The 16,227-nt window shown below is 37.1% G+C and overlaps 1 protein-coding gene across 1 annotated transcript in view; it reads left to right on the top strand.

Moving 5' to 3' along the window:
* Window positions 1-16,227, top strand: part of GNAI1 (G protein subunit alpha i1) — a 92,930-nt gene that overhangs the window by 71,440 nt on the left and 5,263 nt on the right. The window contains exons 5-8 of the mRNA XM_032402291.1: window positions 2,283-2,440; window positions 6,209-6,337; window positions 12,326-12,455; window positions 14,151-14,304. Of these exons, the coding sequence (XP_032258182.1) occupies window positions 2,283-2,440; window positions 6,209-6,337; window positions 12,326-12,455; window positions 14,151-14,304 (571 nt within the window). The remainder of the gene's footprint in view (window positions 1-2,282; window positions 2,441-6,208; window positions 6,338-12,325; window positions 12,456-14,150; window positions 14,305-16,227) is intronic.

Here is a 16,227-nt window from a genome sequence, read left to right as displayed (position 1 = left end):
GCTCGGTGGGATCATTGCTATCATTCTGCAATTTTAACATTTGTCTTGGGCAATGGCTGTTTACTAATTGCTTGCTGGTATGTGTGATTGGGTGACCAGTTTGCTGTGAAATTTTAAATGAGTTGCCTAACTTTTCTGTGCCCCAGGGTCTTTTTATACAAAACACAAATTTAGGTAGAATAATTACTAAGGTACCTTGCTGCTTAAATTTATTACCTTAAAGCTCATCTGCAGACATCTGAATGTCCTCCTAATGACATGGAAGTGAATATTCTAATTAGCTTTTCAGGGAAAAGAGACTATTTTACATTTTGTGAAGAAGAAAAATTTTTGCAGCAAAATGTTCTACCACTGAGCTATACCCCCTAGAAGATAAATTTTTGAATGCGACAGAGAGAGTATAGTTTATAAATATACTTCCAAAGTTTCTCATGTCTTTTCTTCAGGCTGCTTCCTAGAAAGATTGAAGAGAGTGTGCTCTTATGACCCATACTAAAGGGCATTAGTGTTCTCTATCAAGAAATTGTATTGAAATTTAATAAATATATCATAAGGAAGGCTCATGAAAACTAAGTGAAAAGTACTTTTCTGAATTGGACAGAGAAAATTATGTTTGATGTTTAATTAATAAAAATGACCAAATTTAGAAATTTCTCATATAAGGTAATTATTTGAAAAAGCAAATTTTTACTGTAATTAGGTAAGTGGTGCTAAGAATGACTTGAAACTATGTTATGTTGGTTTTTTTATTGAGGCTGTTGTACATGTGTTACTTGCTTGCATGTATTTATCTTGTGATTTACTAAAAAGGGAAACATATGCTTGAATAATATGTTCCCATGCTGAGTTACTTAATTATTTTTCAGTATGGGTTCTATCTGGGGAAAAAAAAAAAAAAGTTTCACAAATTGGCAGCAGAATGAATTTATACTGTCAGCTAGTACTCTCTGCTCTCCTCTGTCACCACATGCTTCTCTGCTGTGTACCTTATCATTATATGTGCCATCACTTTATGAACATTTACTACAATACTTCAGGAAAATGCCCCTGGAGAAAAATTAGGGATTGTCCACCCAGTTAACATAAAGCTACAAGTCTCAGGGTACAGAAAATCTCTGTGAAGTTAGCAACTTCACATCTCCCCTATTTTTGGATTAACTGTGTTTTTACCTGAAAATTTAGTTGCGTGATCCAGCACTGTAGCTGCTCCCCACACACAGTTACTGAGTATTGAAAATGTGTCTAACCTGAGTTGAGATGTGCTATCTGTATAAAATAAACGCCAGATTTTGAAGACTAAATATGAATAAAAATAACTATCTCAATAATTTTATCTTGGTTACATGTTGAAATATTTTATGTATAGGTTAAAATATCTTGTTATATTAATTTTACCTTTTTTAAAAAAATACGGTTATTAGAAAATTTAGAATTGTATCAGTGTCTCATGTTATATTTCCTTTGGACAGCCCTAACCTAATGTGGTTGATTACCTCTGGATCAGAATGACTATTTGTAGTCTCAAAACTTAAGGATAATTTAATTAACTGTATATGAAGCATTCCTTCATTTAAAATATTTTTCATGCTGTCTTCAATATGCATCGTGAGTATTTCTCCTTCATAGCTGTGTTTTGTTTCCTATGCCTGCATTAACAAACACCTGCCCCCACCTCCTGGCCCATTGATTTTAATGTATACACACTTCAAGGTCTCCTGAAAATTTCAGATCATTCTGTGAAACTGTTTTTTCTTATTTCCACGTTGATTTCTCCCTTTTCTGAATTTCTTTTTTTCTATAGAGAATATCAGAAAGCCAACATTTAATGAGATTCTATCTTAAAATAATCTCTAATGGTGTTAGTGTGCCTCTCAGAAACATTTTGGGTAGGAGGGGTAAGGCACACACTATTTTTCTGTTCCCAAAACTGATCATTCTCAGTGCACAACAAACTGTCAGTGATAGTGAATAGTTGGTTAATGTGTCCCCTCATGAACTGTAGGTGTAAGTCATTCTTCCAGCTTCCTAGTGCCTTGACAGCTATTACTAATATTACAGAACATAGACTCATGATGTAAGATTATGCTCTTTGGATTAAGCCAGTTTTTTTTAAGTGGTGCTTTAGAGAAATAAAAGTCATGACCCCAATGAAAAACAAAGGAAATTCACCACTGCACTTTTTGTAATCTATAATGCCTCCCTTTGTACTTTTCATCTGTAATGTCTCCCTTTTTACTTACAACAAAACAACAACAACAAAAAAACGGTCTTTGAATGTTCAGGATGATGCCCGCCAACTGTTTGTGCTTGCTGGAGCTGCTGAAGAAGGTTTTATGACTGCGGAACTTGCTGGAGTTATAAAGAGATTGTGGAAAGATAGTGGTGTACAAGCCTGTTTCAACAGATCCCGAGAGTACCAGCTTAATGATTCTGCCGCATAGTAAGTAATCATAACTTCAGAACTAAACCATCATGAATAATTACATGCAAGTCAAATAGACCTCCAAGGCAGTGTTATTGCAGAATTGGCTGACACATTCTTGTAAAACTCAGGATATTCAGGATGACAGTATTTGAAAACTTTTCTGTTTCTTGTGAATTTGTAGATAACATTACTGCTATTTCCTTTGTGTCCAGAAGTGTCTCAAGAGACTCATGCTTATGTAACTGAAACATGCAGAATGGACTGTTTGCAGCTATTTCCAAGAAATTGGAACTTTGCAAAGTTCACTCTGAATTTGGGTGTATCTCTAGTTTGCCTGGGACTAGCCCAAGGGGAGGGTAACTGATGTGATTCTTTTCATTATGCTAATTAAGGGCCTGAGAAGAGTTACTTGTCCAGTGACAGGCGCCTTGCATGAGATGTACCCCTTTTGAAGGGGGGTGTGGTGATCCCAAGATGTTTTCTCACTGAGTAAAATAGCTCTAAGCTTGAAAATTGTCAATTTTATGTGCCCTGTTGCATCAAACCTTGTTTACAGATAGCTAAGTACAGTATTTTGTAAGAAAAATCTGCCCTGATTTTCTAGGTGGTGGCCACAGAAAGCTCATAAATCAAGTTGTGATAAAACCTGGTCAGGGAGCTTTCTGCTTAGTGATCTAGCTACAGTTAAAAAAAATCAAGTATTTGTTTCCATAATTTGGCACACATACTCAAAAATGTCAGATAGAAGTGGCATTAATTGGTCTTAAAATATGTGCTCTGCATGCATTTTACTTTCCACATTTTTCATTTTCTTGACCGAGCTATTGGCGTTCAGGGACACAAGTGAGGGTAAGATAGAATTATTAATAAGATCTAGGTAAATACACATACTTCACCACAGTGAACAATAGACAGATGGGGGATGGCTCTCCTGATTATCACGCAGCATGTCATGGGTTACACAGCAGAGTACCCAGTACGTGTCATGTGAGTGATTTCATGTGCGGGAGGAAGTAATACACCTTACTGTGTAACCCATACCAATTTTTATTTTGCTCTGTTTATTTCCTAATCTGTATTTTTAATGCTTTACAACTATATAAACCATATATATTATTTCATTTGTATTTTATATATGTGTATGTAATGTGTTACTGAGTTTATAGCTCCCCTCTCCAACTGGTATCATCCTTTCTTAGGATATTTCTTCTTGACTCACAGATTATGTCTTTACCCTCCCTGTTTTATATACTTATAATACAAAATATTTCAGAGCGCTCACAGATGTACATTTTGAGGTAATTTGGTTTATATTTACGTTGAAATGATTGTTTTCTATCTGTGACACTACGCTGTAAGTTCAGTCAGGTCTGTTTTCACCCTGTGTTCTTTCTCCATTGCCTGACACACGGTGGTCATTTGCTGTGCCCTCACTTAATAAGGAATGAATGAATAAACCATACTTTACAGAGGCTAGGAGAGAAATTAGAAGAAAATTGTTTACAGCGAGAACACAACTCTTAGACCGTATTATGTGCTTTGGCACCACCAGCCCCTGCAGGAAGATCTAAATGGGAATCACTGTTAGGTTGAGAGGACCGCTCTGAGCTGAGCCCAGCGAGGGGAGCTTTTTCCGTAAATAAGGGGTGCTGCTCAGGAATAATCGATTGAAGTCAGTTTTCCCATATGGTGGGACCTCCTGGACCACTGCAGTCTAATGACCAAGGCTTGTTTCCTGTGCTCACGTGTTTGGGTATGCACTGAGAAAAGTAAGTCATTTGGGCTCCCCAATATTTCATTACTAGTAGCTCTGACCTTAAGATGGCAATAGTGGAGCCATTTTTCAAGAATGAAGGAAGTCCTAGAAATCTGTTTCTCCATAGTGGTCACGTCACAGTGCATCTTGATTTCTGAGTTTTTTGACTGGAGATGGGGGGATGCTGCCAAGTTGCCCATTAGGACTATCTAACCACCTATTTACTTTAAATTTGTGATCATTTAAAACAATTGGAGTTTTTCACAATGCCTGTTTTTCTTATTTGTCTTGTTGAAATATAAATGTGCATTAATTTTAGAGACTATCAGAACTGTAGCAGTTTTAAGCAAAGAAATGCATCTGAGTAATCGAAGCACATTTTAAATTTTTTTTTTTTGAAGATTTTATTTATTTATTTGACAGAGCGCGAGAGAGGGAACACAAGCAGGGGGAGCGGGAGAGGGAGAAGCAGGCTTCCAGCAGAACAGGGAGCCTGATGCGGGGCTCGATCCCAGGACTCTGGGATCATGACCTGAGCCGGAAGCAGACGCTTAACGACTGAGCCACCCAGGCGCCCTCAAAGCACATTTTAAATAAGAGTAACACACTACTTCAGAGGAACAGTTAGTAAAATCTTGCCATGACCTGTTTATTTATTAAATCAGATTTTCTTACAATAATGTATAACATTATATATGTGGAATTAAAACACCGATTAAAGTACTGGGGGATTATCACCAGTGCAATAATAAGATAATATTTTTAAGTTCAATAAATACAATACGGATAACTCAAGCTATCCTCTTAAGTATTCTAGTATCAGTATCACATACATATACTTAACTATCTAAAAACACTTTTGATTCCTAATTCAGTGTTTGGATAGCTTTTCAGCGCCATCTCCACAAATCAAATATTTATTGAGCTTCTTTTGTTTGCAAGACCTGTTCTAAACGGCTAAGGAAGAGTTTCAGAGGATAATACCAAAGTTGTAGTAGTTGGTGCCTCTCTGTAATAAACATAGATGTATATCTTCTAAATTATCTTTGACTACTCCCCTCTAGTATCAGAAAACACCGTAGGGATGCTCCCCACGCTCAGCTGACCTTAGGATCAATTCCAGACTGCTCACTTGAATGTATGCACCAACTCCTGGGGCCCTTGCTTTCTGAGAAACAAGGTGTGACTCTTCCTGCCTCCATACTATTTGACTGCTTCCCCTGATGTGGAGGGCACTGTTTTTTCTGTCCCATCGTTCAGGTTTCTATTTATACTCCTCACCATCCATGAATGCTTCTTTAACCACTCAAGTTCACATTCATCTCTTCATACCTGGACTTTCTGTAACATCATTTACTATATAAAATGACACCACTACATTTTAATAGCACAACGTATTTGGCATCATTGGCAGGGAGTATTGAATGGGTGGGTAACTAAAATCAGTGAGAAGTAAAACGTGAATATTGATTTAGGGAGCTAGGAAGAGGCCGTAAAAGAGCATGTGTAGTATTTCCCTACGTGTGACTTAAATCTGATTAAAAAGGAACAGCATTGAATTCAGCCTTTGGCTAGAGGTACTCATTGCTTTCTCAAAAACTTAAGACTTTCTAAATCCTCAGCAAGAGTAATGTCTGGAAAATAAACACAGTGCTACCTTAAAAAAGTATGATAAAGAATTTCAAGAAACAAACTCCTAGTGTACAGTTGGTTGTGTGTGGTTTTTAAGAAGTTATTCTGTTTCCAACAAGGGGAATTACTAATTTGTGTCCTGAGGAAGCAAAGTACACTATACCTAGAAAATGTTAAAAGAGCTTTGTGGCTGGAGAAGTATAAACATTTTCATTTCAGTGGAAATTGTGTAACATACAAACTTAAATTGGTTGTAGTATTACATCATTACAGAGAAATGTAAAAATTTCCAATAATTTGGAATATTGCATGCATCAGAATGTTTTAATCCTTGATGTAGATGATCGTTAATGGCTATGTTAACTATTAGCATATTGTTTTGTTTATTTCCTCAGCTATTTGAATGACTTGGACAGAATAGCACAACCAAATTATATCCCAACTCAACAGGATGTTCTCAGAACCAGAGTGAAAACGACAGGAATTGTTGAAACCCATTTTACTTTCAAAGATCTTCATTTTAAGTGAGTAGCTTCAAAGCATATCACTTAACAAATTTAGGTATAAAACACCTTGTTTAGTAAAGAAAGGTAGAGTTAATAAAAGTTTTTAAAAACTGAGCTAGAAATCACAAAACACTTTTCTTAGGTGATTGGACAAAGAATATTTTGAAAGAGGACAAGAAACATTCTTAGGAATATTTATATATTTATTAAGAAAAAATGGCCATGCAAATCTCTTGTCTATATTTTTTAAAGTGATTTAAATAAAAATAGTTTTTGGCTTTTATTTCTAAATGGAAAATATTGCTCTGATATTGTATATTTGGAGAAAGTGTTGCTATGTATTTTTAGGTAAAAAAAAGAATTTTACTGGTTATATGCTTATTTTATGGAAATATTAAAAATGAAGGGTACCTTTTTAAAAATTTTCCTGAAAATTTTTATTCATGCAAACATGTTTGCACTTTTTCATGATGAAAAATGTCATTTAACTTAGAGTGTGTACTAAATATTAAATTACTGAGGTTTGAGCAGAGAAGCACTGAATTGTATATAGGCTTTAGAAATGCAAGGGATCTTGGAGCTCGTTTTGTCCAATACACTCATTTCGTAATGCACTAGACTCAGGGAAGTTCAGTGAAACATTAATTTACAGACCTATGTTCCTCTTTTTTTTTTTTAAAGTATGAGAAAAACTGTTGGACTTTGCTTCAGTTTAATGCTCTGAAACAGTAATAATAAAGCAGAATTTCTGAAAGCATCCAAAGATTCCTAGTCAAAGATTAAAAATATTCATAAAGAAGCTAGCTGTTATAAGTTGTGGGAAGTACAGTTACATACATGCAACTGTACTTATGATTCCTTCCATAAGTATTTTATTTTTTTAGAGAAAGCACGCGCAAGTGAGCATGGGTGCATGTGACGGGGTGGGAGAGGGAGAGAGAAAATCATTATAGGGCTTGATCTCACGACCCTGAAATCATAACCTGAGCTGAAATCAAGAGTCGGAAGCTTAACCGACTGAGCTACCCAGGCGCCCCCCTTCCATAAGTATTTTAAATACATTTGTTACTATCATTTTGTCCCACATTCAGTGGTTCATGTAATTGAATTTTCCAGAAAACTGCAATTGAATTTTAATTTTCCATGGCAGCTTCCCTCCAAAAACGCCCCCAAACATGGCCCTGCTTTTTTAAAACAGAATTATAGATCATAATTACTTTATCTGACCATGTAACTTTGTACTTTAATACATGGTCGTGTTTTTCATCTGCTTTTAATTCTTTTGTTTTCACCAGTTTTTAATCTGTCAGTGGACGTTTTTTGGCTTCTGGCAATAGCTCTTAACCAAAATCATTTACTTTCTTTTAATCTGTTTAGTATTTCTAGGGTATTAAATGACCAAAGTCGGGAATAGTAAAACATTAATATTTAAATAGTCTGGTATGTCTGATCTGGGAACTATTGTCCTATTTATCTAAGGAAACTCACTGTCAAAATGAGGGTTCCAAGTTTTTTTTTTTTTAACTTAGATTCTGATTTGTTTTGTTTTGCTTTTTTACTGTTTTAAATGCCTTATTTTTAAAAAGCAAACTTAAATTGTTCAAATAATGGCTTTGTTCTAACAAATGTAGTCTGAGGAGAAAGTGCATGGAGTTGAGGGTTAACAAGTGCAAATTCTTGAGTTAGGTTACCCTAGTAGGTAAAGGGGCCATTTGGTTAAAGTTCTTAGCAGAGAGCATTACAATCTTGCCCATTGTCAGAAGTGTAAACATAAATGAGGTTATTGCCTCTAAGGGAAATGAAGAGGGCAGAGCTCTGTCAGCCGGGGGGGGGGGGGGGGGGGAGTTGTGTGTGCATTCAGTCATTCGGCACTTTAAGCAATCTGTACAAAATTCACTTTCAGTCTTGGTTAGATTCACCTTAAACATTCACTTTCCAGAGCATACTCTTCACTTCTAGCCTCGGTTTCTCAGAATGGTCATTTCATCATCACACAAGTGCTGGGATTCAGTAAAGCTGGCTCTCAGCATGATGTTCCCAGGAAGTCCATTTATCTTTAGTCTCCTTGGGTGAGGTAGAATTTCACAGGATGTGTTTAGTTACTGTTTTCACTTGCTGCCTTAAACATAGGTTTGTCAGGAACTTGAGATAAACTTTATCTTATTTTGGATTTGAGTTCTGTTAAATTACTATCATTGCTAGCATATGGTTCTGACTTTGCTTTTTATATGTTAAATGAGCCTCAGAAGAATGAGGGCAGAAATATACTTAGAATAATTCTACTGGGAACTCTCGAGTGTATTTATCATTTTGCGTGTTTTGTATTGTAATTCATTGTTTCATTTTAACAGCTGATGTAAAATTTCAGTTTCGCTTAGTTTTGGTATGATTGGAATTAAATTCAAAATGAGGCAATAAAGCATTATAATTTAAGAATGTATATTATCACTTCTGTGACTAGGCATTTGTGGAAAGTGTCTACATGGATTATTTTGCTTTAAGGAATCAACAATTTTACTCTAATATTTTTGCCAAATACAGAATTAAAGCATCCCTTCTATTATAAATTATAAGACAAATGTGTCTTCTATAGTACTATAAATATGAAATGGGTTTTGGAGTATATTTATAAGGTTGATAGGCCTATATGGTCAGCTAGCTTTGTACCAGTCTTGGTCCCGGAAGTGTTAGATGACAGCCTGAGAATGTCAGAACATCTCAGAATCTTCAGTACTTTCCCCTCTCCCCCTAAAAAAAGAAATCTGAGAAAACTCAAATTCATTCCCCTATTTGATGCTAGAAAAAAGTCTCATCTGTTCATATGAAAGAGAACGTATTATAATTTTGTTCTATTTTTGGTTAATTTAAAAAAAATAGTTCAGGATTTGAAGATAATTCTAATGTATGTGTGAAAAAGGAATAATGCCTTATTCACAGTCATTTGTAACATCAGATTTTAGTCTTTTTTTCTCCTTGGCTAATGAATTAGACCAGTGATGCTAAAGTATGGTCCCCAGATCAGCAGCATCACCTTTATCATCTACCTGGTGATTCTGATTTATACTAACATTTGAGAAGTACTGGTTTAGATGAAAGGTTCTTTGCTTATGACAAACATATGAATGACCTTCATTCATTTCTAAATTAGAGATTTCTTCTGTAAATTACTTATCAAGTTAAAGCTCTCTTATATGCAACATTCCCACAGCATAACTAGAAGACCTAGATCTTGAACTTAGGAAAGCTCGTCTATTATTCCTTCAAGGTGTTTTAAAATACTCTGTAGACGTAGTTCGTTCATTCAACGAATATTTATGAAGTACAAAGTCTTTGTCTCTACATTGTTGGGAAAGAGGGAGGAGTGATGAAATAACTATAATTATGAGGAGGTAATAATCACTACAGTGAAAAATAAAGCAAGGTAGGGGGGATATATTCATTTCCTAGGTCTGCTATAACAAATTTCCACAAGCTAGGTGGCATAAAACAACAGAAATTTGGAGACTAGAAATTTGAAATCAACATGTCAACAGGACTGTGCTCCTTCTGAAGGCTTTAGGGAAGAATCCTCTCTTGCTTCTTTCTGCTTCTGGTAGTGGTTGGAAATCCTCGGTGTTCCTTGGCCTTTGTCACTTGGCCTTCTTCCCTGGTTCCTCTTGGCTTAATGGCTCCTTCCTCAGTTTCTCCTTCCTTCCTCTTCTATTTTACTATAGCAACAAGGAGAAACAAAACCATACCCTGCACACTTTGCTTGGAAATTTCCTCAACTAATATTCAAGTTCATCTCTTAACACCCAGTCTTAGAGCATAGTCTAGCAAAGATTTTGTGACTTTACAACAGGAATTGCCTTTTCTCCAGTGTCCAGGAACATGTTTTCTCAATTCCTTCTGAGAACTCATCAAAAACATCTTTAACATTCATGTATCTCCCAACATCGTGTTCATGATGATACATATATCCTCTAAGATAGGAGAGGATCCCACCATCCTTTTCACTCCTAAGTATCTCCAAAATTATTACCTTTTATATCTGTATTTCTTTAAAAAAAATTTTTTTTTAAGATTTATTTATTTGACAGATGGAACACAAGAAGGGGGAGTGGGAGAGGGAGAAGGAGGCTTCCTGCTGAGCAGGGAGCCTGACACGGGGCTCGATCCCAGGACCCCGAGATTATGACCCGAGCCAAAGGCAGACGCTCAACACCTGAGCCACCCAGGCGCCCCTATGTCTGTATTTCTAATCAACCATCTTTTCAAAGCAATCTGGGCTATTTCTGTTGAGTAACTCAAGATTCTTCCAGCCTCCACCTCTTACCCAATTCTATAGCTGCTTCACCTTTTTAGGTATTTGTGACAGTAGCACCCCACTGGGGGTGCTAAAATTTCTATCAGTCAGGCTTATCCGTTCCAAGGACTTGACTTCTATGACCATGGGGGCTGGTGAGTGCAGGTTTGTAGGGCAGGACAGCAGGCTCGGACAGGAACCGATGCTGCATTCTTGAGGTAGAATTTCTTTTCCCTCTGGGAGACCTGTTTTTGTTCTTAAGGCCTTCCAACTGATTGGATGGGTGAAGTCTGCCCACATCAGGGATAAGCTTCTTCACTGAAAGACGACTGATGAGAGCTGCTAACTACAGCAGTAAAATACCTTCACAGCAGCACCTGCGTTAGTGTTTGACTAAATAACTGCTTAGCCAAATTGGCACATAAAACTCACCATCACAGAAGGAAATTGTGGGTTGGAATGGGTTTGGTTGTTACTTTATATTGAGTGGTTGGGATATATGTGCCATTTGATCAGAGAAGTTATCTAAAGGAAAGTCTTTTTGGTAAGCTTATTTTCCAATTGTGTTTCTTGGCAGTTTAACAGATCGGTAATCATTTTAAGTTTTTATTTTGTTCTTATTTGATCTTTATCACCAGCTCCCTTTTTTGTGTCCTACCCATTTTAATTTATTGTGTGGTAGAATCCTTTTGTGATATAGTATACTTAACAATTCATTAACTAACCCAATGGAATGAAGGGCACTTAAATGATGATAAAAGTAACAATATTAGTTGATGAACTCAGATTTGGTTTATAGGCCAGTACTACTCTGCAGGGAAATTCTTTTTGCCTGAGAATTAAATAGGGACTATTTTAATTAGTGCGCCATCGAGATAAATGGAGCCTTTTAGATTGTACCAGTTTGCATCGTGTTTCCATTATATAAGTGGTTATTTCTAGGTTGCATAACAATCTATGTGCATTTCAACTTTTGCTTAACTTAACTCTTATAAGGAAAAGATGAAAAGGTCATTGTCTTTATACTGTTTGTTACTACCCTGCACTAAGCTACAATGGTCTACTATGGTATATTGTAGAACAGTTTTTTTCACTCTTTTAAGACTATTCAGTGGTCTTAACCCTTTGATCTCCTATTTCATCTCGTTCTTTTGTTTCTATACCATGGTTTTACTTTTTAATTTACACAACCTATTTTCCCCATGTAAATACCACTTCTTGCTCAGCTTTTTCTTACCTGGAATAAGGTTTCTTCTCTATGTCAGAGTCCTACTTGTTGCCTCTGAGGGACAGGAAACATTTTGTAGTGGGAAGAGGGGACCATGTCCTCTGGCTCTAATGTTCTGTGACTTTGGCAAATTGAATATACTCTATTATCTCCGCATTGCCTGGCTGCTTCCTGTGACTTCTCAGTGTTTACTCAGAGTGCAGTCCACTCATTTGTATCTGCTTTAATGTTCTGATCTAACTGTTCTCATATGTTAATGAATGTTGTTTTTTTGAGGGTATTTTGGGCTTTGTTTTCAATCAAAAATTTTTAAAAACCAAACTTATTTACCCTTTGCAAAAACCAATTTGTGACATCATTTTCCTCCTATAATGTTCTCCTTTCTTCCCATCCCACATCCCCCTGCAATTTGGAGCTTTTTTGATGATAGTATAGAACCCCTGAGAGCTTTTGAACATTTAATGTGATGTCAAACACATTATTTCTCTTACAGAATGTTTGATGTGGGAGGACAGAGATCTGAGCGGAAGAAATGGATTCATTGCTTCGAAGGAGTGACCGCCATCATCTTCTGTGTGGCGCTGAGTGACTATGACCTGGTTCTAGCTGAAGATGAAGAGATGGCAAGTAGAACCACTGTTGAAAATTATGCGTGAAATACGAAGGGCTGGAGATGTTGCCAAGAATTTTTAATTCTTGAGTAATTCTTGCTAATGCGTGAATTATTTGAAAGTTCAGGCTCTTTCTTTTTCTCTAGCTCTTCTGTTTATATAATAAAAGGGAAGTTACACTCACTCAAGAAGCAGGGACGGACCCCCAAAATAAGAAAAGACTAAGAGTTAATCTCACTTCAACCCTATATGCTTAACTATGCATTTCCGGTATCTGGTTATCTACATAGTGACTGAAAGTAAAGTTAGTTCCCATAATAGTCTAATGCTTATTTTTCTTAAATGTTACTTCTCTCAGCTCTGTAATCTTTGATCCAGGTTATATTTTGCTATTGACATGTAATTTTCAGATGTGTTCCAATGTACCATTAATCTAGAGGAAATATTTTTAAATAGAAATCTAAAATTCTGTCATTTTAAATTAACATTAGTACAGGTTAGGGAAAAAAAAAGTTTAAAAAAATACAGAAGTGACATTTCAAAGATTTATTTGAGAGAGAGAGAGAGCATGAGAGCGGGGTGAAGGGCAGAGAGAGAAGCAGGCTCCCTTCTGAGCGAGATGTCCAATGCAGGGCTCAATCCCAGGACTCGAGGACCATGACCCGAACTGAAGGCAGACAGACACCCGACCGACTGAACCACCCCGGCGCCCCAAAATGGCACTTATTTTTTTTTTTTTTAAATGTTTTGTTTTATTTATTCATGAGAGTCAGAGAGAGAGAGAGGCAGAGGGAGAAGCAGGCTCCCCGCCTAGCAGGGAGCCCGATGCGGGACTCGATCCCAGGATCCCGGGATCATGACCCGAGCCGAAGGCAGACGCTTAACCATCTGAGCCACCCAGGCGCCCGGCACTTCTGTATTTTTAAAATCAGGCACATACAATTACAGTGCAGTAGGTATACTATACCATCACACATCCATTTTTGTCATTTTGGCACTATAAAATGTATCCATGTCCTCTTAGAAACCACAGACACTAGAAGGGCAGGATTGGAGGTTTCCTTCCCTAATTCACCATTATCTTTAGAGTGTTGAGCTAATTGTGTTTCAGCTTGTTCAGTTTAATTTATTAATCTTTAAAAACCCCTCCTTGTCTTTTAATGGAAACTTCGATTCCCTATATAACGGTGAGGTCTCCAGATGTTTGCACTTGGCATCTCTAGATTGCAGGGTCCTGCAGCAGGGTGTCCCCGGGCAGAGTGACACATAGCAGACACTCTGAGCACTGGTTGAATGCAAAAAGTGATGAGTGGTGTATACATTCATCTCACCTGTAATCAAGCATACTTGTCCCTGAATGGCAGAAATGTGTTTTTGTGGTATGCTGGTTTTTAGCTGACTAAACTCTATTTTATTATAATGCTTTTTTAAAAAGTAATGCTTCTCAAAATCCTTGCCCTTGGGGCGCTTGGGTGGCTCAGTCATTAAGCGTCTGCCTTCGGCTCAGGTCATGATCCCAGGGTCCTGGGATCGAGCCCCGCATCGGGCTCTCTGCTTCGCGGTGAGCCTGCTTCTCCCTCTCTCATTCCCCCTGCTTGTGTTCTCTCTCTCGCTGTGTCTCTCTCTGTCAAATAAATAAAATCTTTAAAAAAAAAAAAAAAAATCCTTGCCCTTGTGACAAATTGATTGTATTCTTTTCTGTTACAGAATCGAATGCATGAAAGCATGAAGTTGTTCGACAGCATATGTAACAACAAATGGTTTACAGATACCTCTATTATACTTTTTCTAAACAAGAAGGATCTCTTCGAAGAAAAAATCAAAAAAAGCCCTCTCACTATATGCTATCCAGAATATGCAGGTATTCTGCTCTCTGTGGATAACTTATCAAGTCATGTATTTCTAGGGAAAGTCACCCTAATGCAAAATTTCAATTATAGATTTGAATCTTTGCCTTAATAATTCTTACCTTCAAGGGAAATTATTAAACTGCATTCAAGGACAAGTAGTTCCTTGAGGCGTAGCTAAGATGATTGAAATAGCATAGTCATATGGGAAAGCTGTTAGACAATTTTCTATGTTGACTCATTTAAAATACTGATTGGTTCGTCCAGTGACCAGATCTCGTGTCAGGTATGTGTGACGCATGGTGAGATAGGTGTGTGCACACAGTCCAACCTCAAAGACAGATGTACTCATAAAAAAAGCAGTGCAACATGTTACTACAAAGGAACACGAACGGTAATTGTAGGGGATAAATGAAGAAGGAATCCGTGAGTTAACTTTTCGGGGGAGTCAGGCAAAGGTTCACAAGAAATCCCAGCCCTGGTAATGAGACTGTTAATGGTCCTGTAATCTCCCTGCTGAGGGAGATGGTTCGCACTTTGAAAAGGAGAACCTGAGGTGCAGCCGTGGCCTTTCCGTTAATTTACCTGGGTCTCAGTACCCCATTCGTGAAATCAGAAGTTGAGTTAAAACTTGGTTTTCATTGAGTTCCCTGTAATCTCCTGGGCTGCTATTGAAAAGTGGGTGCCAGGAACGGAGACGCTTCTCTCTGCCGCCCAGACATGCACACAACATCTCTCTTATTAAAGCAGAGGGACTTCGTTTTTAATCTGGTTTACATATTGAGTTTCTGAATAAGAAACTATTCCCCCTCTTCTACTTAAATATCCATGTGTTGGCATTTCACCACATTCCATCTGCAACCTGTGATCTTTCAGTGCACTCTCCTTTCATAGTCTTGTTTATTCTCAACACTTAAATTCCATGGTCGATTCTCATTTCTCTCTAGAGCCTCAAGCTTACGTTTCCAGCTCCTTGTTGAACATGTATGTGTTTGTTAGCACCTGAAACTCAAACTGAACCCATGTGTTTTGTTTTCTCAAATCTCCTCGATCTCCCTTGCAATTCTATTACCACCCCCCTCGCAGGTCTCCATTTGTAAACCAGGTTATATCACCTGTACCTGCCTTTATACATGATGGTTCTAGCGCGTGAAGAAAAGATAGCACCCTCCCACCACATCCTTGCCAATCTTAATTAAAATCAGATTGAGAAATGTGCTCATGAGTTTATTCATGTATCTTGTAGCTCTTGGCACTTAGCAGTCTAACTAACTACCCATAATATATACAGCAAGTTGAGCTATGCACTCAGTGCAAGCTGTTTTCCCAAAACATTTTAATTGACTGATAGGTTGCATTAACTTCTTTCATTAAGACACAGTTTATTGCTTTAGGATTTCAGAATACCAACCTTATTGTGATTTAATAAACTAAATTTTGATTTGTAAAGCATATGGTGGTCTGCTAGCAACATGAGTTAAATTAAAACAAACTTATTTTGACAACCTAGAAAAAGTAGAAAAATTCCTAGAAATATACAACCTTCCAAGACTGAGTCATGAAGAAATAGAAAATCTGAACAGACCAATTACTTCTTAATCATAACCTCCCATAAGTAAGTCCATGACCAAATGGCTTTACTGATGAATCCTACCAACATTTACTGAAGAATTAATACCAGTCCTTCTAAAACTCTTGCAAAAACAATGGAAGAGGAGGGAATACTTCCAGACTCATTTTATGAGGACAGCATTACCCTGATACCAAAACCAGACAAGGATGACATAAAAAACTTCTAGGCCAATATCCCTGATGAACTTTATAAATGCAGAAATCTTCAACAATATATTAGTGAACAGAATTCAGCATCTATTAAAAGGATCATACAGCATGATGTAGTGGGATTTATTCCAGGGACACAAGAGTAGTTTAACATT

Source organism: Phoca vitulina, unplaced genomic scaffold, assembly GCF_004348235.1.
Source record: "Phoca vitulina isolate PV1807 unplaced genomic scaffold, GSC_HSeal_1.0 scaffold4, whole genome shotgun sequence".
Taxonomy (NCBI): Eukaryota; Metazoa; Chordata; class Mammalia; order Carnivora; family Phocidae; genus Phoca; species Phoca vitulina.
This window is presented reverse-complemented; position numbering and strand designations above follow the sequence as displayed.